A 21,303-nucleotide genomic window follows, 5' to 3' on the forward strand; every position below is an offset into this window, starting at 1 on the left:
TATATATATATATATATATATATATATATATATTTCTTCATACATTTTTATATATTTCTATACTGTGTATTGTGTATTTTGTTGTACAGTTATTTTATTTTCAACTTTAATTTATATATTTTATCTTATTCTTTCCCAGTTAAATTTACCCTTCATTCTAATTTGTGTTGTACAGTTATTTCATTTTTAACCTTAATTTTTTTATATTTTATTCCTTCCTAGTTAAATTTACCCTTTTTAATTTTTCATATTTATTTCCTATCTTATTCATAGCCTTTTCCTTTTTTTTTTCTGTAGGTCACGAGCAGTTGTCTAAGCATTTCACTGCATATCGTACTGTGTATGACTGTGTACGTGACAAATAAATTTGAATTTGAGAGAGCCCGGGGAACAAACCGGCGACCTTCCGGTTACAGATGCGCTTCCCAACCCCCTGAGCCACTGTCGTCCCCACTGGTTTATAATCAATTATAACCTGATTGTTTAATATAAGCAAATGTTAACATGCATGAATGGATCAATTAACTCACTAACACATGTAATTCTTTAACCTTAGCCTGAATAAAGGGATGATGAATACAAAGGAACAACACTGAGTGAATGAATTAAACCATTAAACAGATTTAAAAATGACAAAACGTTCATCTCATTAGAAAATATTTGTTTTCTTCAGTCTTAAACACACTGTATCCAGATCGTATAACCACAGAAAAATGTCTAAAAATATGGATTCATTTTCTTTGATGTTCATTTTAGACCTGACCCACAGGAATCTTGTTAATAGACTCAGTTTAATGACCACTTTACATCAAATGGTCCTTAAGTTCCTTAATCTATTTAAAGAGAGAAAGGTTGTCATGGTGCTGTTTGGAGTGCTTATATTCACCACATGACATGCACAAGAGAAAGGCAAGACGAGAGCAGTCTGTGTTAATAAGGAAGATTTATTAACACAGACACTTGGCATTAGGAAGTTTAAGGCCACCGATTATGGACTGAGGAAGGTTTGCACGATGAAAAGACAAAAATCAGTAATTTAATAAAATTCTAGTAGCGACACTGTCTCCTCTTTGTGTGTCGGCACAACACTGGTTCTTCCCAAGAGTTAGGTGCCTTTTTTAAGCTTGAATAATTCATAGATCAGTATTAAGTTCCAACTCGCACTGGAACAGTCGCAGCTGAGTGTGAAGCGCTGGGAATGAGAATTAGCATCTCCAAATCTGAGGCCATGGTCCCCTCTGTTCGATCTATGTTCCTACCCTCACCTATGGTCATGAACTTTGGGTAGTGACTGAAAGAACGAGATTGCAGATACATGCGGCAGAAATAGGCTACCTCAGAGGGGTGGCTGTATTCTCCCTTAGAGATAGGATGAGGTGGTGGCCATCCGGGAGGGGTTCAGACTAGAGCTCCTGCTCCTTCACATCGAAAGGAGCCAGTTGAGGTGGTTGGGGCATCTGACAAGGATGCCTCCTGGGCGTCTCCTGGGTGAGGTGTTCCAGGCGTGTCCAACTGGGAGGAGGCCCCAGCGCAGACCCAGGACACGCTGGAGAGATTATATCTCTCGGCTGGCCTGGGAACCCATTTAGTGTTCCCAAGCTAAAGCAGGTGGCCGGGTAAAGGGAGGTCTGGGCTTCTCTACTTAGGCTGCTGCCCCTGTGACCCGGTCCCGGATAAGCAGCAGAAGAAGATGGATGGATGGATGGAAGTGTTAAGTGCCTAACTTGGAAAGACCTTCAGAAAGCCTGGCAAACTATTGCTCAAGACTATTTTATAACATAAAAAAAAGTCTGGCTGGAAACATAATGTCTACATTCATGACCCTGCAAGATCCCCACACGTTGCAAAGTTATCAAGTCTTTGTCCATCGACATGTTGCAAGATGTAAGAAGGTGACAGACTTGTCTTTTCAAAGTCATCTCAAAATGTATGATGGGCACAAGGACTTTGAGTATTTTTCTCATGACCCCTTTAGAAAATTTTTACTTTATTCTTTGTAAAACCACAAGAGATGAAGGACACCCCCCTCCCAAAAAAATCTTTTAATCTTTTTTATTCTTTTCATTTTTCATTTCAACACTTTTCAGTCAGACTTGAGCATTGTTTCAGTGAGGAATAAGGGCAGAAACACTCCTGACAGCCTCGATATGATCTGACAGCCTTTTCTTTTTGCTCTTAATACATTTTGTCATTGTGAAATTGAAAAATTCAAAAAGAGCTTTTAAAGCAGAAAGCTATATTATATATTTTAATATGAATACTTCCTAGTATTCCATCTGTGACTTCACGCAACTGCAGGCTCATCAGCAAGGTTAAAATGTTCAGGAAAAAAATGGAAAAATTTGTCTCTTTGCTATTCGAGTCATGTGTCTGCTTCAAAGAGTAAGATTCAGCCCTTTCTGTTCTGAAAAACAGTTTTCAGCCTAATGAATATTTGTTTGAAGTGTTTCAGATAATGAAATGATTCTAAAATATTAGTAAAGGACTGTGAGGTCTGTAGCGGTAGAAAAAACGTACGCCAAGTTGACTTATTGTTGTTTTATACTGTGACACGAGTCTCAGGTGCTGTTTTTTCAGACTGAAGGCTAACAGTGAGGATGAGGGTACATTAAAACAAATGATGGAACAGCGCAGAGAGGGAAAGGCTGCTTTTGATTCTTATTTGCATGACAGCCACTGGTAAATTGAGTCAGGCATCAGAGCTGATGGTGCTGCTCTACCAACGTGTGTGTTAATGTGTTTTTGCCAATGCTAAAGAGAATTTCACTGGAAGAATCGTGCAAATCCACTCATTTTTTCCCTCTTTCTGCTTCCAGGTCAAATACAAGATGTGCCCCTGGGCCAAGAGGAAGCGGCGCCTCGGGTCGAGGTGACCCCTGAACTTGACCTGGAAGTGGTTCCTGAAGCAACAGGAGACTGGCCGAACGTCTTCTCCTGACCGCAGCCCGCATGACTGCCAAGTATCAGAAAGCACTGCAGAGTCTCATGAGCACTTACTGGCTAAACAGCAAAGCTTTGCCAAACACAATAATCCTCTGAAAGGGGCTGTGTGGCTGAAAACTGATTTGAGGCCCTACCATCAGCTGAAGTGAATAGCGTTCATCATTTCTTTTCGTTACTGTTCTGCTCGGATCTCGGCATTCATGTGGATGTTTCTTTGACACCTGGCACCCAGCTAAGCTTTGTTGCCGACCAAATGCACCTCTACTCTCCGGCCTACTTCTGCAGGGCAGTGGAGCCCCGCCACCTCTCAGAAATTACTCAAGAAACTTATCAAAAAGCCCTTCAAATTCCCCAAATCCCACTTGGATTGTGCAGCAATCTGAACTGGGAGAACTCCATGGCCCACCCGACTGTGGACAAACACCCCCATAGCTCCTGTCTCCATCTGAAAATGGGTCCGAGCTGTTTCAGAAGGACAACACAAGGAGGACCTGCACAATATCAGTCAGGTGGTCTTAATGCTGTACATTCAAGTCCTCTGTCCTTGTAGCGGTCCCTGGCTGTTTATTCAATTCAGCATCAAAGCAAGGGGAGTCTGGCTCCCTCTGATTGGCCTAATGACTTTAATCCGTTCTGCTGCGGTCTGATTGTCATCAGTATGATAACCGCTGGAGAGGTTTGGTTCAGGGAACACAGGCATCCCAGATAAGTCTCCATTCTGGAGACAGAGGTCTCCCTCTAATGCCGGCCCTGCTGGAAATAGAGGAAACTGGAGCGTGCTGCAGAAACTTCCTAGCGACCAGTGTCGTCTCTTCTTCGGTGGTGTGCTCACAGGGAGCTGCAGGCAGCTTACCGCTGTCATGGCCTAAAAGCAACCGTCTTACAGTACATAAGACAGAAAGCACTTCTTTTCTACTGGTTTACTTTTGTCATATTTATACTGTACATATTTCATCTCCGAGTGAAATGTTTATTTTCGATTGATGTTTTAGTTTGAAAACAGCGGCTCACTGTGAAAGCTGCGCCATTTTCCAGATTCATGATTGAGGACTGCAACACTTTTTCTTTACTGTCTCACTTTGTAAATAGTGTAGTTAGATGGGGTATATTTTTTGATGAACCACCACAACACAGATTATTGGATATATATAATTTGAGCATTAGGTTGCATTTGTTATGAAGCAAAGCCAATGTACAGCTGTTTCTTCTTCTTTTCTATTGTCCATAATAAGTTAAGATTAAAGTAATTTTTCTACTAATTAAAGCTGGTTGTTTGTTCATTACTATGAATTACAGATAGAATAAACTGTTTTGACGTTTTGGATAATGGGGGCTTATCGGCTTTGTTGCCAAGAGTCAAATGAGGACAGTTGCTTTTGCACAGGAGGAGCATTCAGGCAATATAAAAAGGTGGTCCCCTGCTGATTTTGTGCTGCTTATCTGAGTCAGTGTGCAAGCAAAAAAAAAAAAAAAGGAGGGGGGGTTCAAGCTATTTTTATAAACTGCCTCTCCAGGTGCGAAATGTGACAGGGAATGTGCTCATAAGTCACTCAAGATCTGCACACTAGATTTTGGCGAGTGAATTCAAACGGAGCATTTTTAACAAGAAAATTCCAGAAGGCACCTGGAGTCACAACCGTGGTCGGCTTGAGCAACGAGCCCGGCCTTGCTCTGATTTGTTGGGTAGAGGCAGTGCTTCTACATAAAAATACAAAGTAGCTGTTTGCTGGATTTGACCCAACACCAGCGTTGATATAAAACTAGTCAACAACTGTTTTTTCTTGAGTTTTTTGGACCAAACATGATGTAATCTATTCACTGGTGAGTTTGTGATCTGGATGTAGGAACTCCTGGCACAATTTTCACACAATTAAAATGTCTTTTTTTTTTTTTTGTCTCTGTAAACCCACAGTGGGGATTTTAAATCAAACAATCAATATGCGATTGAAGTCCAGACTTTCAGCATCTCAAGGGAGGAAACTTCAGGTTATAGATGTCAGGATTTTCATGCATGTCTTAAAAACAGACCTTGGAATTAAAATCATGTCAATTTGTCCAGCTACTTCAGAGCATCTGAAATGGGGTCAACATATTAAAAATGGTTGTAATTCCTGAACAGTTAATGCAGTACTTTTCTTAAAGTCTTTGAAAGTCTACACAGCAAACTCTGGACCTATCTGTACCTCTTTGCTATATCGTCACATAAAACAGACAAATATCCATGTTGGGTAACTCCATCCTGTTTTCCATTAACTTCCCCATTCACTGTGCAACTACAATAGATTTCCCCAGGTTCAAATTAGAACTCATACAGCTGTTACATGGCTGGTGTTTCTGTGGCCTCTGATTCACTTTTGAATAACCACTCCAAAATGACGTGGAAAAGGAAGAAAAAAACATGTTTGGAGGGCCGTGTTTATCTTTAATTATGAAAGCTGTGGTAAAAAGAATTTCACATGTATCCTCTTGGGGGAAATGCATTCATACTTTCAATGCTCCAGCAAGCTTTTGTACTTCAGTAATTTCAGCATGACATGAAACTGCATATACTCTGTGTGATTACACATGTGCTAGAATAGCGAGCAGGTACTCCATCTGCTCCGGTCATGAGCTCAGAAAGCTTGGCCCAAATAGTGATTACCGAGTGAATCACGAATTTAGGCTTAATGGGAAAAAAAAGACTGGCATGTCTTTGTTTGGTGTGACCTTGTTATATCACTTTGTTTCAGTGTTTTTTGTTGTTTTGTTTTTTTAAAAGATACATCATTTGCTGCTCTAGACAAAAAGACACACTGCAGTCAGTAGAGCTGGTTTTATATATTTATATATATATAGATATATATATTTTTTAAATGTTTTATTCTCAGTTAAGTGGCAGGTCGTGTTTTATTACACATACAGTAATGAGGAGGAAGTTTACATTCATTCTCAGGGTCCTTTCAGAACAAAGAAAAACAACACAGCTCTCAGAAGGCTCAAGCAAACAGGGGGCGGGTGGGGATGCTGCAGATCACACGTGGCTGCTTTTGGAAGATGGATGGAACAGCACAAAACTTCTTCTTTTTCTTGTTTGTTTTTTTACAGAAAACTCACAAATTGTCAAAAAGAACAAAAACACCTCATAATGTGTCATTACAAAGTTAGTTACAGAGCACCTTTTTGAAATTGTGTGTTTTTTATTATCCACATGAAGGAAAAACAGCACATTGTATTTGGTAGTCAGGAGGAAAGGCACTTATTGTTGAGCTTTATTTTTTAATGAATTCAGTTTACAGTATCTGTGCCAAACAGGAGACAGAAGCAATGAGATGAGGAGACTTACAGTACACTAAAGCACTGAAGAAAGGTCTGAATGTGGCATCGTGATTCAGATTCAAGGTTTTAAAAAAGGTGGAAAACTGCACTGTTATGTGTGGACAGGTAGATTAGTCATTATCTCATAGACTGAAAGAGACTACAGGAGAAACTCAATTTAGAAAATTTGGAAACTTTTACAACAAAACTCCAGATTCAGCCTTAGGTCCTATGATGACAAACGCAGATCAACGTACATGTAGGACAGGACGCTTAACTTAAGTGACGTAGACAGCGTGACGAGACAGAAAACCGCTCTTTTCTAAAACAGAAGTCACCCGGTCTTTTCACCCGATCGGCAGACGGCAATGACGGTCAAGTCAGTCGGACTTGCACCGGCCCTAACCTTCAGCTCTCCGGGTCTGCTTCAGTTTTAGCCACCTTGTGTTAGAAAGAAATACATGGAGACATCCACAGAAACCCAAATACACGTAAATATAGAGGGGTGGGGGCGTTCAGGCTGCACATGTGAGCGGCTTCGGGATCAACTTCGGCAAACGGTTCACACCGGTGATGATGACTGCATAGACTTAGCACAATGCAATGCAGGGAAAGGAGGGAGGAGACAGATTGTGTCGCTATCTACCAGCCAAAAGAGTGTTTGGGGCGGGGGGGTGGAAAGAAATGAGGGATTTAGTGAGCATTACAGTGTTAACAGAGGTGGAAGGGAAGGTGAGTCTAAGGGATGACTAAGATTTCCTCGTTTTCTTCCTCTCTTTTTTTTTTTTTTTTTTTTTTAAACACCCCCCCGTGCTCTTGAACGTCTTCCGTCGTGCTGTTGGAAGGGGCTGTACAGATGGACCTCAGCGTTTGGCTGGAGAAGCACTCCTGCTTCCCTGCATAAGACAAGACACATGATGAAAATGTGCACATGACATGTCGGCTTCAGCACTAAAAGAGAGCCCTCCGGTCATTTTGCACAGAGTGTAATTACAGTATTCACTTAAGCACTTTGCAGACAAATCCACGAATAGATCATTCAGCTAATAACTTCTGAATGAAAAAAACAGCCTTCACTGTGAATGACGGTCATTATAAACCATCAGCCTTGTGAAAAGATAAGCTGCCCAGATAAGTTGCTGTTTCTCTTTTGAATACATGATTTCATCAGCTTTCCCATTAAGCCTGAAATTGACACACATTGATGAATTAACCAACCTTCAGGCTTTTTATCTCCCATACGTTCTCAAACTGAACAATGACCTTAACATTTGCTTGAAAATCTTATTAGCTAAAGTTAAAGTCATAAGCAATGTGTTAAGACCAATGTGTCACCCACCTGCATCTGGAAAACAAACTTCAATACAAGAGCAGTAAATTTAGGTCAGTGTAATGAGTAATATGACAAACTAACCACCTCCTCTGGCCAGTTTCAATTCATTTTTTATATAAATGCATTTATATAACAATGTAGCTGAGATATGCAACTGTTTCCATGGTCTAAGGAGAAGCTTCTTCAGTTCTAGGGTCAAATGGTGGAGAGTCCCAGATTTAAGCTCAGTGTATTTCAGACCCAGCAACACACTCAGACAAAAACTGGTTCATCCGAAAGACAAAACTCCAAAACACAAACGTAACAATGTGGTGTATGCTGTACAGTGCAGCGAGGAATGCTCAGACCTCTACATTGGAGAGCCCAAACAGCCACTTCACAAGCGCATGGCACAACACAGAAGAGCCACCTCCACAGGACAAGACTCAGCAGTCCATCTGCACCTACAGGTCAAAGGTCACTCTTTCGAGGATGCCAATGTTCACATTTTGGACAGAGAGGACAGATGGTTTGAAGGAGGAGTGAAATAAGCCATTTATGTCCACTGTGAGCGACCATCTTTGAACAGAGGCGGGGGTTTACGACACCAACTCTCTGCCATCTATAATCCAGTTTTGAGATCCCTTCCCAGACGCCTTAACGCCCACTCACACCCTGGGCTATCTGACCTCAGGAAATCACATGATAGGGTGGGGCCAGGTTTCATAATGAGCTCACCTGAAACCCTGGCTGATTGTGACCCACACCCGCTTTCATGCCTTGGCTCATGTGATTACATAGAGGATCATCAGGGGGTCCTTTTGTCCCTCTGTGGGGGGAAACTCCCACTGGGTTTAAATCTGGGACTCTCCACCATTTGACCTTAGAACTGAAGAAGCTTCTCGGATTAGAGGTGAAACGTCTTCAAGCAACTTAAAGAAGTCCAGACGCTCCTTAGACTACGATGACCTGGATGACTGAGAACCTTCACAGAGATACTGTTTCCATAAAAAAAAAAAAATGGATTTAGAATTATGAGAAAGTGTGTCAGAATCTAATATATTTAAGCAATGTTGTGCAATATGGCAAAGCTTCTGATGCTGAAGTAAAAGTGATTATGCAAGTGACAGATGTGAGTTTTAAAATGACACAAAGTAAAAAAAAAAATGTGAACGCCAAACAGAATTGTAAGAAAATGAAACAAAAATAGGGAAAAAGTCTGTGAAAGGTATCAGAAATGTAGTCAGAGTTTGTAAAAGCTGGGGCTCATCCAGCACAGAGGAAACATGAGAGCAGGATAGGTTGAAGATCGTTGGCCAGTTGCAAATACATTTGCTTTGTCATCTTCAAAGCAAAGATTTCCAGTCACCCATTGATTTTCATCCCAAAAAGAGTCCAGAGCAGACAGGCTGATTTTATCTCAGAGCTCTCTCTTTACAGACTTTATTGAATTTTTTATTTTTTTTCCTGTCTCGCTTGTTCTTGTTCGTGCCTGCTACTCTGCCAGAAAAAGCAAGCAGAGCAAAAGGCATAAAGATTATTCAAATGAGACAAATCTTTACAGACTGCAGTAGGAGATAATCCTGCAATGTACAAGGCTTTTTATTCATAAAACAGCGGCTGCTGACTGCTCTAGCCATTTCACATGAAACTCGACATCTGTCCCGAAAGGGAGCGATGGTGTTCGGACTTAAAAAAATATCTTACTTCCATTTGGGCCTTGCTGACATTTATGTGTAGAAATGCTACTGTGACAGCACTAAGTCAACACTAATCAGCCTTATTAGGAAGATTCAAATGGAGCGTCCCAGGAGTGCGTCGCCTCTTGAGCTGTTTACACTCTTGTAGCTCACTGACAACAATTTAGCACTACAGACATGCTGCCCAGGGGAAATTTGAATATCTCTCTACTAGCAGTAATCGCTAAGCTAAATAACAATCTCAGGTACAGTCAGAGTGGCTGGCTAATTAAATCCTGTCAGGAAATAACTAGCAGAGCATGAAGACTCACACTCCTCTTCAAGACGCACCAAAACAAATCTGGTTATTAGGAACTGCTCTGGAGGGGCCGTGAAGGCAGCAATGTGAAGCTGATGGTGAAAATATAAATGATGGTGAATATAAATTTTTTTTTAACATAACAGAAACATGCAATCAGCCAGTGCTAATCTATGGGATACGCATTAGTACAGACTTGGAACATTATTGCTGTCTGTCTATGTGACATTCATTAAAATTTTCTCAGCTTCTTTATTATTTTTGCATCAGTTCTCTCATCTGTTTGTAAATTACCTGCGTCTTAAACACCAGAGAATCACACAATAAAACACATTAACAGATGGAGGCAGCGGGAGATCAGCAGCTCCTGTGCAGCTCCTATATTTTGGCTGCTAATGTGTTTTTTGTGCCAGTTAATACATTCCCGAACACAAAAAAAGGACTAAACTAAACTAAACACTGTATTGCTTGTCACATGATTAATGCCAGACCTTATTTTGTAACAGCATAAAAAAGGGGTTATATTATAAGCATTAGAAATAGTCCCAGCGAACCCTCATCAAAAGTGGATCTTCTGCATGATTATATCAGCGCTGGCGTAAAGCTTGTAGCGTGCACGATGAACAATTTTGTGTCTAAAAGCCTCTTATTATTCTGTTGCTGCCTGCTTTAGCAATGACATTACAATGGCTTCTAAGCATATCAATGCTGAACAAACGAGCAGCGACTCAAACTCAAGTATCCCTCCACCAAGTATCGGTTACTCACTCTGCTGCTGATATTATCACTGTGGCAAAGAAGAAGACAAGGCACGGAGAGGGATTAGGGAGAATCATTTTCTGTTTGCATTACTAGTGAAGAAAATCAGCATGAAGAAACAGAGAAAGCAGTGTGATTTTATTTATTTTTTTACCATTTTGAAGATCCTAGTCAGGGTGCCTTTGCCGTCCCCTGCACTGGCCTTCTTGCCTTTAGCAGACTGTGACTTCTGGGGGCCCTGGCAGTGGGAGGGAAGAATTAAAGTGTGTTAAAGGACTCTGCAGAAAGCTCAGCCATCTCTTAATCCTCTGATAGAGAGCCCTGAAGAAATTTCCAGCCCAGCATATGACAATGATAAATTCAGAGTTACAAGGGATGGTTTTCTTCGTGACAGATTGGTGTGCTTTCCAAAAATTGTGTAAATGTTTGCAGAATATGCTGCAATCCGCTGGTGAGGTTTTCATCCAAATATTTGAATTATGCATAAAACCATCAAGCAGCATATCCAGTTTTTGCTGATTATTTGAATGTCATTTCTTCTGTTTGATAAATAGAAGAGGACCATTCGTATTATCATAGGTGTTGACATTTAAAACTGCCCTGTATTGATGGATCGGTGTGCCTTTTAAAAACACCCCAAGTGCTGATTGTTAATCAGCATAATCAGTGTTTCAATCTGGTAATATTTCAGACACTAGGATGAAAGTCCTTGGACATTCTTTTCAAGTAGGTGTAAAAATGTAATCAACCCAACATACTGAGGACTGCTCTGAGAAAAGCAGTTAGGGACCGTCTGAAAATTACAGCAGGGAGCTGAGCTTGAATTAGGCTGTCCTCGCAACACATTCAAATCCTTTTACTCCATTGCCTTTATTCATGTACCACCCTTATGACACTTGACACATGATAAAAACAAAAACAAAGGCTTTTTCTAAAAGTGTAATTAAGCACTTTATTAGGTGCACCTTGCTACCAATAGTCAGGCAGTTTGTGGTGTTTAAACCAGGGGTCTCGAACACCAGGCCTTGAAGGCTGGTGGGCTGCAGGTTTTAGATGTCAGCACACCTGAATCAAATGATTAGTTCATTATCAGGCCTCTAGAGAACTTCAGGACATGTTGAGGAGGTAATTCAGCCATTTAAATCAGCTCTGTTGGATCAAGGACACATCTAAAACCTGCAGGACACAAGCCAGCGAGGCCTGGTTCGAGACCCCTGGTTTAAACAATGCCCAGTTGGTACTAAAGGGCCCAAAATGCACCAAGAAAATATTCCTCACATCATTAGACCATCACAAGCCTGAACCAGTTTTAGGTGTGCCTAATAATGTAGCTGGTGAGTATACTTGTGTAATAAATAACTATTTAAACAAATTTGAATACTCGTCTACCTCGGGTCCAAAGAACAACTTCATTCTCTCCCTTGCCAGTAATTTCTGCACAGCCCCTAAGCAAGTCTGCTTTTTCACTTTTACCCACAGTCATCCTGCTGCTGCTTCACATACATGATGGAGACATTAAATTAAATGCTTGCCAAATGAAGCAGAAGGCGGCCTCGCTTCAGTCGTTCTCAAAGTAATTTCGGAAATGCAACAAGGATGATGAAGAGGAGTAGGCCTGTGTTATCATGGATGCACAATATGCGCACATGATGTGGATGAGTCGGGCTGCGAGGTCACCAAATGGAACTGATATACTTTGAAAATGGACTTAAGTCAAGGAAGGAAATGAGGGCATTATCGCTAATGTATGGACAGATTATGAAGGCTTAAGTGGATGATGGAGAGTAAATGGAAAGAGAGCCACAGGCATCATGCTGAAGGCAGTTTGAGAAGATGAACTCAGCTTCCTTCAAGTTTAATTAGGCATGATACCTCCATTTGGATTTTTTTTTGTGTTTTAAACCACCTACCAGGCCTATCTTGGCTGCTAGTCCTCTCCACTGGGTGTGTAGAGAAGCGAAAGACAAAGACAAGAGATAGGAGAGAGAGGAGACAAATAGCAAAAAAAGGGTGTCTTACTCAGTGCAAAGGCGGGATGGGAAGGAGAGGAGGCAGGTAGGAGAGTCCATCCAGAGGGAAGGAGGGGAGTCACAGGGTCACAGAGGGGAAGGCAGGTGCACAGGAGGTGCAAAGGGAGGTAGAGGAAGGAGGAGCAAGGCAGATGCTCACATCGAAAAGAGCACAAATTTAGTGACATTTAGCAAGGAAAGCATTGCCCACAAAGCATAAAGCTGCACATATATGTTCCCCAAGGCTGTTTCTGCACATTTACACATCTCATCTGTATTTACTGTTTCAACTGATGCTCAACGAGTTGACCTTTACTACCTGAAACTGATTCTATTAGAAAACAATAAATAAAATATTACATTTTTAAAAAATGTACCTTTATTCAGTGTCTTTAGACCTTATGATACACCATAAAGATACACCATCCATCCTCTTAACTGCTTATGCACGTTAGGGTCTGTAGCCTATCGCAGCTGTCATTTCGAATCAAACATAAATGCAGAATCCTTTTAACAAAGTAAGAAAGACTCACCCTAGACTTGGGAGGGGCAGGGGACACCTGAAGAAGAGTTAATGACAGAAGGTAAGAAGGTTTTCACAGAGCGGTGGCCTGTTCCCGCCACTTGAATCGTTCATCACGTATAACGGCGAGCATATTAACGTCGACCTCAGCAAATGAGACGGTTCCAATTAAATAAACAGATCTTGTGACTACAAAATGCCATAATTGATAAAAAGGCGAATAGCCAATAAGAATTGGCACTTTATGTCGCGAGATGCTAAACGCACAATCTGGTCCACCAACCAGCAGCTGGCACTGTTCGATAAGTCCCACAATGGGGTGCAAAGACTGTTAACTGCAAGAACTTCTATTAAAGGCGATTACTTTGATTACTTTTAGGCGATTATCTTGATTTACTTTCTGTATCATACAAGTCCCTAAATCAAAGCGGGGTTTTCTCATGACATTTTCAACACCACCACTTCTGCAGTGTCATCAAATCGCTGCAAGGACTCAACTTTGTTTGACTCAACGTTATTTGACTCATTCTTCACGACGCAGGCGGAAAAGGCTTTTAGTTAGAGACCAAAGGAAGTAATAGGAGAGTAAAGACACAAATACTGAATAACAATGGAAGAAAAGCCCACGCTGACAAAAAACATGTCTGACTCAATGTGAAATGTCTGGTGTGAGAGGATATGAGTGTTTCTAAGGTACAGTTCACTTTAGGGATTACTCACAATCGTGCGGAAGAAATGGACCACGGCGTTCTCGGCCCCGCGCTTACGTGGGGAAGTTGCAGAAGCTTTCTGAGGGCCCGGGGAGAGAGCGCCTCGGAAAGAGCCCTGGAAAAAAAAGGGAAGGAAGCATAACAGTAATATGGCTTCACTGACCTTTACTCAGTGTCGCTAATAGTAAATGTCAGCAAGGTTGGGATTTCATGAATCTCTAATTTAGCCAATTGAAAATAATGTCACATATGGTATTAACTACCTGAAACATGACTAATTTTAGTTTTAATTTTAGAGTGTTTCATAATGGACAGTGCTGCTGCATCAAGGTGTGAATGTCTTCACTCCTGAAAGTCGTGGTGTATTCAGAAGTGGCTGATGATATCATTGTGCAAAATCGTTGCACGTCACCTCATAACCTTTAGGGGCAAAACCTCTAGCCACAAGCTATTCAAAACAAAAATGGTACAAATGAGCTGTTGGAGTTGTCTGTGTTCTCCTGTCAAAGGGTTGATGTCAAAAATAAAGAGTAATTATCATCCCAAAGTAGAATTAAATGCAGCTAATTGCTTTAAAGTCATGCTTTAAAGGGTACATCGAGGTGACTTTTTATGCCTGTGTGAGAACTGTGGTGCATTTAAAATATTTAACTGATGGAAACATCACGGGGACACAAAAAGGTGGCAGGTGAAATGCATAAAACTAACACAAATAGCGGCAATAAGCAGCAACCCAGAGAAAAAGGAACAAAATTCATTTCCACCTACTCACTGTGTGCTAATGTTAGTGCGTTGATCAGTTTCAGTGACCCTACTAATGTAACAGGAAAACCTCTGTATGTGTGTGTGTGTGTGTGGGAGAGGAGGATTCACATCCATTACCTCACATCAAAGAACCTTAAGGTAACCAAAGGGGGAAAACTTTACTGCCAACACCATTACGCAATCTGAGAGCCATCTGGTGTCACACACACTAACTTTAATGGGTTTTGTTTAAAAAAAAAAAAAAAAAAAAGAAAAGAAAAGAAAAAGAAAGAAAAAATGTAAAATTACAATAAAAACTTCCCAGAAACAGGGACGCCCTGTTTTCTTCTTGCATTTCCTCAGTGATGTCTTTGTGTGCTCTCTGCTGCTTCAGTGCTGACCCTTTAATGCTTATGTGTGAGTGGAGGTGTGAATGAAAAAAGTTGAGGAATTCGAGTGATCTCGGTGACTGAGAGGAGAAGAAAAAGTAAAAATTGGCAGGATTTTTGTTGCTATATCCTCATTTTCTGTCAGTTGCCCCCTTTGAGGAGAGAAAATCCTTTTCCTTTTGTTTTCTCTGTTTTGCTCTCTTCCATTTTCTTTATCATTTGGTGAAACATGTGCATAATAACTTCTGTAACTGCTCCTGTGAGTGCTTCATCTACATTTCAAATGAATATTACACATTAGTTTTGAGAAGACAAAAAAAAAAAAAAAAAAACAGGGGGCGCGGTCGTCCATTAGTGCCTCTCCTGCTGTTAATGGAGCCATTCGACTCTTGAGCAAATGATATGGAGGCATTAAAACCAAGTTCCTGCAGTGGTTCTGTTCAGCTTCTGGAACTACTTTTTAAACTTAATTGGCATCTGAAAGAGAGGGCGGTTGCAATCACTGATAGCTTTATGTCTGAAGAGAAACGACATCAAGCAAGCAGGTGTGACGGAGTTTTTTTGGATTTGTGTGCTGCTTTCATTTAAGTGCCTGCTAAAGTTCCTTGAGATTTTAGCTCTTTGTGCCAGCCACTTTTCATGTTAAATACCTACATGTTTTTCTATTTCCATTCCTTAATTGAGACTGCACTGAGCTGCCATTATTGTTTTAATGAAATAGTTTGACATTTGTCAAATATACTCATGTTTATTTGTCGAGTCTTCAGAGCTCTAATTCATGCTAACTATGGCGATGTAGTTAAGAGACTACTAGCTTAGCACAAAGACTACCATGACAGTTTGAGGACTACAACAACTGTTTACTCGAGTTTTCAGTTTTGTTAGCTGGGCTAACATTATGTAAATTCAACCGTAAATTTTCATCTCTTTTGTAGCCTCTTCACCAGTCTACAACCATGCAATTTTGGCTCCCCCTTACCGGTTTTGTAGTGACTAAGCAAGGCAGCCATTTATGCAGCAGAAGCAGGTTGATGTTAGCCCGTTAGCTAGCAGCAAACCTAGCTTAATCCTGCAATAAAGTGGTCACTTGTCAAGAGCTTCATTACTTCTTTACGTTTTGTCATTATTGCCTATCCTGCCTTTAATAAGACTTACAAATATTCTATAATAGACTGTCTCTTTTTACCTATGAAATTATAAATGTGACTGGCACCTTACAAGATAACTGGTTACCATATCAAAACTAACCATATCAACAATAAAGTTAATATTTGGTTATTTGTAATTTGTAACTTACAAATTGTATTTTCTTTTTAAATTGTCAAACCACTGTGGTTATCACTTAGTACTCCGTGTAGCCTATGCAGTTTTTTTTTTCTTGTTTTAGAGCAACCAAAGTTGCAAGTAGCGTAGCATTCATTTGAATGTGGTTCCAAGTTTTGGGGAACATTTATTATTCATTTTAAATTCCAATAATGATCAGTATTACTATAATTTCACCACATTTAAAATTATAACCCACTTGTTTTTTAACTTAGCGGAGGTAAGAGCTGGAGGTAAACCAGCTACAGTAGCTACTACTAACAAAAAAACAAACAAGCCCAAAACAGAACAAACACATTTTTAAAGTCAAAATTACTTGTATTCAATAATCATTAGTCATAGTCAATAATACCAATTAATAGCAATACAAGACAATTTGTTTTTGTTTGTTTTAATTGAAACATCTTCAGTCCTTCCTCCCACCTCATGCTTTTCCACACACACACTTCCATTATTAGATTGATTATATTTGCTAAGTGGTGCATAACCCAAACACACAGAGGAAACATTTGAAATGCTTGTACATTACCCCCCCCGCCGCCGGCCAATCTCCTCAAAAGACAGCATTTGTTTTTAGTCTGCAGTAAGTTACTGTGCCACAGTGGCCGACTTGTTTCTTGGTCTTATAGTGCTGAACATAAACTTCTGTTTTCAATCAGCTTTAGGTAATCACTGAACTCAGCTCTGTTGTATTATCTTTTAATTTCATCTTCAGACTCATACAAACAATTCAATCCAGTTATCCATTACTTAGCTCCAAGTAGAAATAAAAAGTAGATCAGCTTTCCAATAACGCCTCATATTTATATGACTGACTGAACAGTTAAATATAGTATCTTGTCTTCTGGCTCAGCCTTTACAACCAAAAAGTATAGTTTAACATGATTTTTTTCCACCCTTATTTCCCCTCTGATCTGCAGTAAATACGAGTTGAACAGTTGTTAGAGCAGTTAAAATAATTTATTGCACTTAGAACTAGAAAGAGACATTGAGCCAAACACAGTTAAAACAAAAACAATGCGCTGATGTTGTTAAAGAGTTTTAATCAAGCAAATATCCAAAAAGCTTAAACAGGATCAGGTTAGGAACAGATCACCGGTCACAGCAGATACAGTTATTACAAAGGCATTACACAGCAGTGGATTATTGCTGGGCCACTGTTGTTTTAAATAAAATCTCAGAATGGATCATGGATCACATGAGAACCTGAGGTGAGCAAAGCAATGAGACAGGGGGTCGCAGAGCCCCTCTCCCCCATCCCAAGACACTGGCATTTAAGAGTCCTCAAAACATTGGGCTCCAACTGTGAGCTGTCCTGTAAAAAGCCTGACACTACTCCTGCACTAGAATATGACTCACTATGCATGTCATTCAGAAAATTAGGAGGCAAATTAAGACTTCATAATTATTCTCAGTTCTTTATGAGTCTTCATTTCTGCTTGAATAGCTAATGCTCATGCAAACGTAATTTTCTATCCAATTAGCACATCATTATCCCTGTTTGAAATAATCAAATCCCGTTACTATTCAGATGCAGATTAACTGCAGCTGTATTGTGTCCTAAGACCTGAGTTTGTTTTTTATGGCGTCTTCTCACAACTTTAGACTACTTGGGGACGGTCTTTATATCTTCTCAAAGCCCCGACTCAGGTTTAGATTGAAAAATATGTAAATAAATCAGACAGAAAGAACATTAATAAGCACGAGGGATCAGTGTGCAATAGACTCCACATCTGCCGGTATGAAAACAATTCAACTCTACTGAAATAAGCATGCATATTCACAATCCAACGAGAAACACTGAGACAATCTGTCTTACTAATACTGCAGCCCGCAAATCAAAGTATGCATCAGGAACGTCTGTGGAGAATCTGTGCACACAGACTAGATACTGAGATTCAAAAATATCTGTCTTTAAGAGGAAATCTTTCTGGAAAAATAAGTGTTTGCAGCCAAAAATTAGTGCAGGTTTTTTTTTTTTTTTTTTCCTGTGTTGTTTGTTTTGCTAGAGGCAACAGAGGTGAGACCAACCTATCATTTATTTGAGATGTGAGCACTCGTTCATTTGAAGGCAAATCCTCGGTGAACACATAAATATATATTTATAGTTTGTCTTTTGTAGACTCGCCATCAATACGAGAAACAAGATACAATTTCATGGCCACGGCAAAAATGAGAGAAACCAAACAAACACGGCAGCGAATTAAGAGCTGACATTACATGAACGCTTCATAATTTGTTCTGTCGACACGTTCCCTTAATTTATTTTCCAAAGTAAAATAATGTCTGATCAGCTGAACAGGCTAGGGAAAAAAAAAAGAACTGTGATATATATATAGATATATATAGATATATATATATATAACCCCATTTTATCCTGAATCTTACACTGAAAACAATTTCATGGCTGGCATAAGGCAAAGGGAAAAATGCATATTTTCATGTTGTTCAATGATTTCTCTGCAATTATTATGTGCCAAAGCACTCTGATTAGCACTCTGCGGGGTTAGAAGAGCTTTACAAAAGGAAAAAGCATACAATCAGAGAGATATTGTTGCCCCCAGGAATAAGCTCGCCATACCATATGATTCCTTTCAAACTATTATCATGTTTTCAGACAGCTGTCACAGTGAGTAGACGTGACTCGTGATGGATCATACAGATCAAGCGCACTTCCATTCCTTCTTTCTCAGAGAACTACATTGCAGGCTCAGCTTGCTGCAGTAGCATCATCAAGACAAGCAGATATACTCAGCGCTGTGTGGTAAACTCTCTGCGCTCATAAACCAGATTAGGTGCTGAAGCTTGGAATTTTCTATTTCGTCACCACCTCCAGAGGGCATCGCTGAATGGACCGAAAGCGAGTGGAGCCGGCTGAGCTGTGGCAACGCTGCCAAGACTGGTGCCAGGAGAATAAATGGAACATTTGCTATCACAAATGTTCAGACTATTGGCAGGCACTATAGCAACATATATAAAAAAAATGTTGTTGTTGTTTTTTGTTTTAAAATGGGATTTTCTTTCTCTCTTTCTTAATTTTTTGAACAAAGTGGGCCTCACAGGAATACTGTTAAAGATTTGCTACTGTTCATAAAGGAGGTCATCTCAACAACATCGGAGTACATGGTTATTAGAAAGCAGCGCAGGCTCAGATGCTTCATAATCGCTCGCCTGCCAGACAAGCCTGTTCTTTCTTAACAGGATGCAGACTTGTATATTCCCAAACCTGGGATGATATTAAGCTCCTACACTAATATACTTATTTATATGCTAATACACTGTACATGTACTACTTGTTTGATCAGTTGTAGCATCATTTCATCCTCAACTTTGAAAGTGACTTAGCAGACTGTGGCAACGTGCAAACAGTAGTGAAGTACCTCCCTGTGGCTCGTTTATCAAATTATAGCTTAAAAATTTTTTTTACATACAAGGAGGTGAATTTCCCAGCTTATCATCACCATCATTGCAAAAAGTACCTGAACTGAGCTGTTCTCCAGTTTGACAAACGTTCCAATTAACAACAAGCTTAATGACAGCAACATGTGAAACACTATAACGTTACATCTAGAGATATTAGATCTGACTGAAGAGGAAAATGTTATTAATGTCAGTACCATTCAAATAAACAGAATAAAGAAATATTCTTAAATGGGTCAAAATCACAGCGTCTTTAGAATTAAAACAAAAAAACAAAACGAAGAAAATAACCCCCGCCCAAAGTCATTATCCAGTGTCGATTCAGGATCAGCCAGGTAATGTGAATCGCATGACAATGTCAGACTTTGGTTTAACATAAAATCAACAGTAAAACCAACACTATTATACATGACAGATATCTGACAACAGATTCTAACAATGTGTGTTAGCGAATCACAAGTAACAAGTGGTTCTGGGAGCCACTCTGCAGAACAAACTAAGGTACATAAGAAGGACTGAATCTCTTGGTTTCCTCACCTTGCCCTTCCTCTTCTTGTCCCCTCCAAAGAACTTTCCAATCTGATCCAGGAGGCCGGGGTTCTTCTTCCTCCGACCCAGGCCGAAGGCGGCCTGTGCAGAGCTGCTTGCGGATGCCATGGTTGTATTAGCAGTTGGTATTACGCTTGTGTTTGTCAAATGTGGGGTTCTTGCGTCTCTCTTAAATGAGAGCCGACAGAGGAGGAAAAAGAAAAAAATAGAGGAAAGGGAGGGGAGGAAAAAAAAAGCTAGCCTAATCTAGGTCCTGTTCTTGGCTCTCCGACCCGCACTCTGAAGCCGCTCCGCTGTGCTCCTGGATGGTCTGCAGCTCGTCCGATTCGGAGGGTCGGTCTTTGAAGGTGTTGTCCTCTCGGCCCGGGGCATCTCGGGAGAAGAGGCGGACCAGGTGGGGGCGTGGTGTGGCAGCGTCAGGGTCAGCTGTGCTGGCGGGGCTCCAACACTGGTGGGGGTCTGTGGAGTCAGTCACCGCTGGCTTCTCCGAGACGCAGCCATTGTTCTGGTTTGCATCTGCCTCACTCAGGCCTGCGCGAGAAACAACAAGGGTCATCTATGGGCTTGGGCCTGCATGGCACACAACAAACCCAGAGCAGCACAATGGCTTCTTTTGATGAGAGCAGGGCCTTCCTGCTGCAGCGAAGACCAACAGAGCTAATACAATTTACATGTTAGCTGCAATGAAACCAACCAGTGAGCTGGAAAAGGTGTGAATGAGACATGAGTAACTGAAAGATGTTCAATAAGTTAACTACTCCCTTCTCAGGGGCTCTTACCACATTGTGGGCTCTACTTGTATGCTGTAGTAGGTGGGATCACTAGTTTTGACTCAAACACAAGTAATTAGACTCTTGATTTTTATTTTTATTTTGCAATAATTCAACTATTTCACTTTACAAGAGCAGTTTTAAAACAATCACTCTGAAACTTGACAATGGCAACGGATTATCTTCCCATCGTGGCACTTTTTCGCTTCAACTCAGGGGCGGCTCTACGGGGGGCAATCCCCCTCCCCCCTGCTGTAGAGCCTTGCCCCCCCCCCCACACACTCTCTGAATCGTCCACTTTGACAGCTATCCGTTAAACTGGCCAGCTCCCACAGCAGAGGACATCCAGTGCATTCCTCCGTCCAAAACAATACGCACACTGTACTGACAGAAATGGTGTAGCACTACACCAGAGAATCTGCATGCTAATGCTGGCTGAAACAGTGGTCTTTTGTCACAGCTGCATAGTTATTACAAATAAACAAAGGGCCCACTGTCACTAAAATAACTCCTATAAGTATGGATTTTCAGCCCGATGCACGGTGACACTTATCCGATTT

The 21,303-nt window shown here is 40.6% G+C and overlaps 3 protein-coding genes across 6 annotated transcripts in view; 1 reads left to right on the plus strand and 2 right to left on the minus strand.

The window, feature by feature from the left end:
• LOC146698294 (zinc finger protein 236) overlaps positions 1-4,219 on the plus strand; it is a 52,847-nt gene extending 48,628 nt beyond the window's left edge. Inside the window, exon 32 of the mRNA XM_085473356.1 lies at positions 2,817-4,219. Within this exon, the coding sequence (XP_085329482.1) occupies positions 2,817-2,938 (122 nt within the window). The 3' untranslated portion in view covers positions 2,939-4,219. The remainder of the gene's footprint in view (positions 1-2,816) is intronic.
• A 1,531-nt stretch (positions 4,220-5,750) lies between these two features.
• Positions 5,751-20,207, minus strand: mbpb (myelin basic protein b). 4 transcript variants are annotated; one of them, XM_085473358.1, is made up of 7 exons: positions 19,962-20,202; positions 13,559-13,663; positions 12,849-12,875; positions 12,217-12,246; positions 10,461-10,544; positions 10,316-10,334; positions 5,751-7,133 (listed from the first exon to the last, which is right to left on the minus strand). In XM_085473358.1, exons 1-6 carry the CDS (start codon positions 20,079-20,081, stop codon positions 10,332-10,334), a joined length of 369 nt encoding a protein of 122 aa, XP_085329484.1. In that variant the 5' UTR covers positions 20,082-20,202; the 3' UTR covers positions 5,751-7,133; positions 10,316-10,331. The 4 variants fall into 4 exon arrangements, with proteins under 4 accessions (XP_085329484.1, XP_085329483.1, XP_085329485.1 ...); XM_085473357.1 differs by lacking the exon at positions 10,316-10,334 and having other exon boundaries at positions 19,962-20,204; XM_085473359.1 differs by lacking the exons at positions 10,316-10,334; positions 12,217-12,246 and having other exon boundaries at positions 19,962-20,207.
• Positions 20,208-20,214: 7 nt separating this feature from the next.
• The window catches only part of LOC146698296 (myelin basic protein-like), a 62,951-nt gene continuing 61,862 nt past the window's right edge, over positions 20,215-21,303 (minus strand). Inside the window, exon 4 of the mRNA XM_085473361.1 lies at positions 20,215-20,504. Coding sequence (XP_085329487.1) covers positions 20,215-20,504 — 290 coding nt within the window. The remainder of the gene's footprint in view (positions 20,505-21,303) is intronic.

This window comes from Copadichromis virginalis, linkage group LG11 (genome assembly GCF_057382275.1).
Source record: "Copadichromis virginalis isolate Kocher_CV1m ecotype Utaka linkage group LG11, C_Virginalis_male_GT1.1, whole genome shotgun sequence".
In the NCBI taxonomy this organism is placed as follows: domain Eukaryota; kingdom Metazoa; phylum Chordata; class Actinopteri; order Cichliformes; family Cichlidae; genus Copadichromis; species Copadichromis virginalis.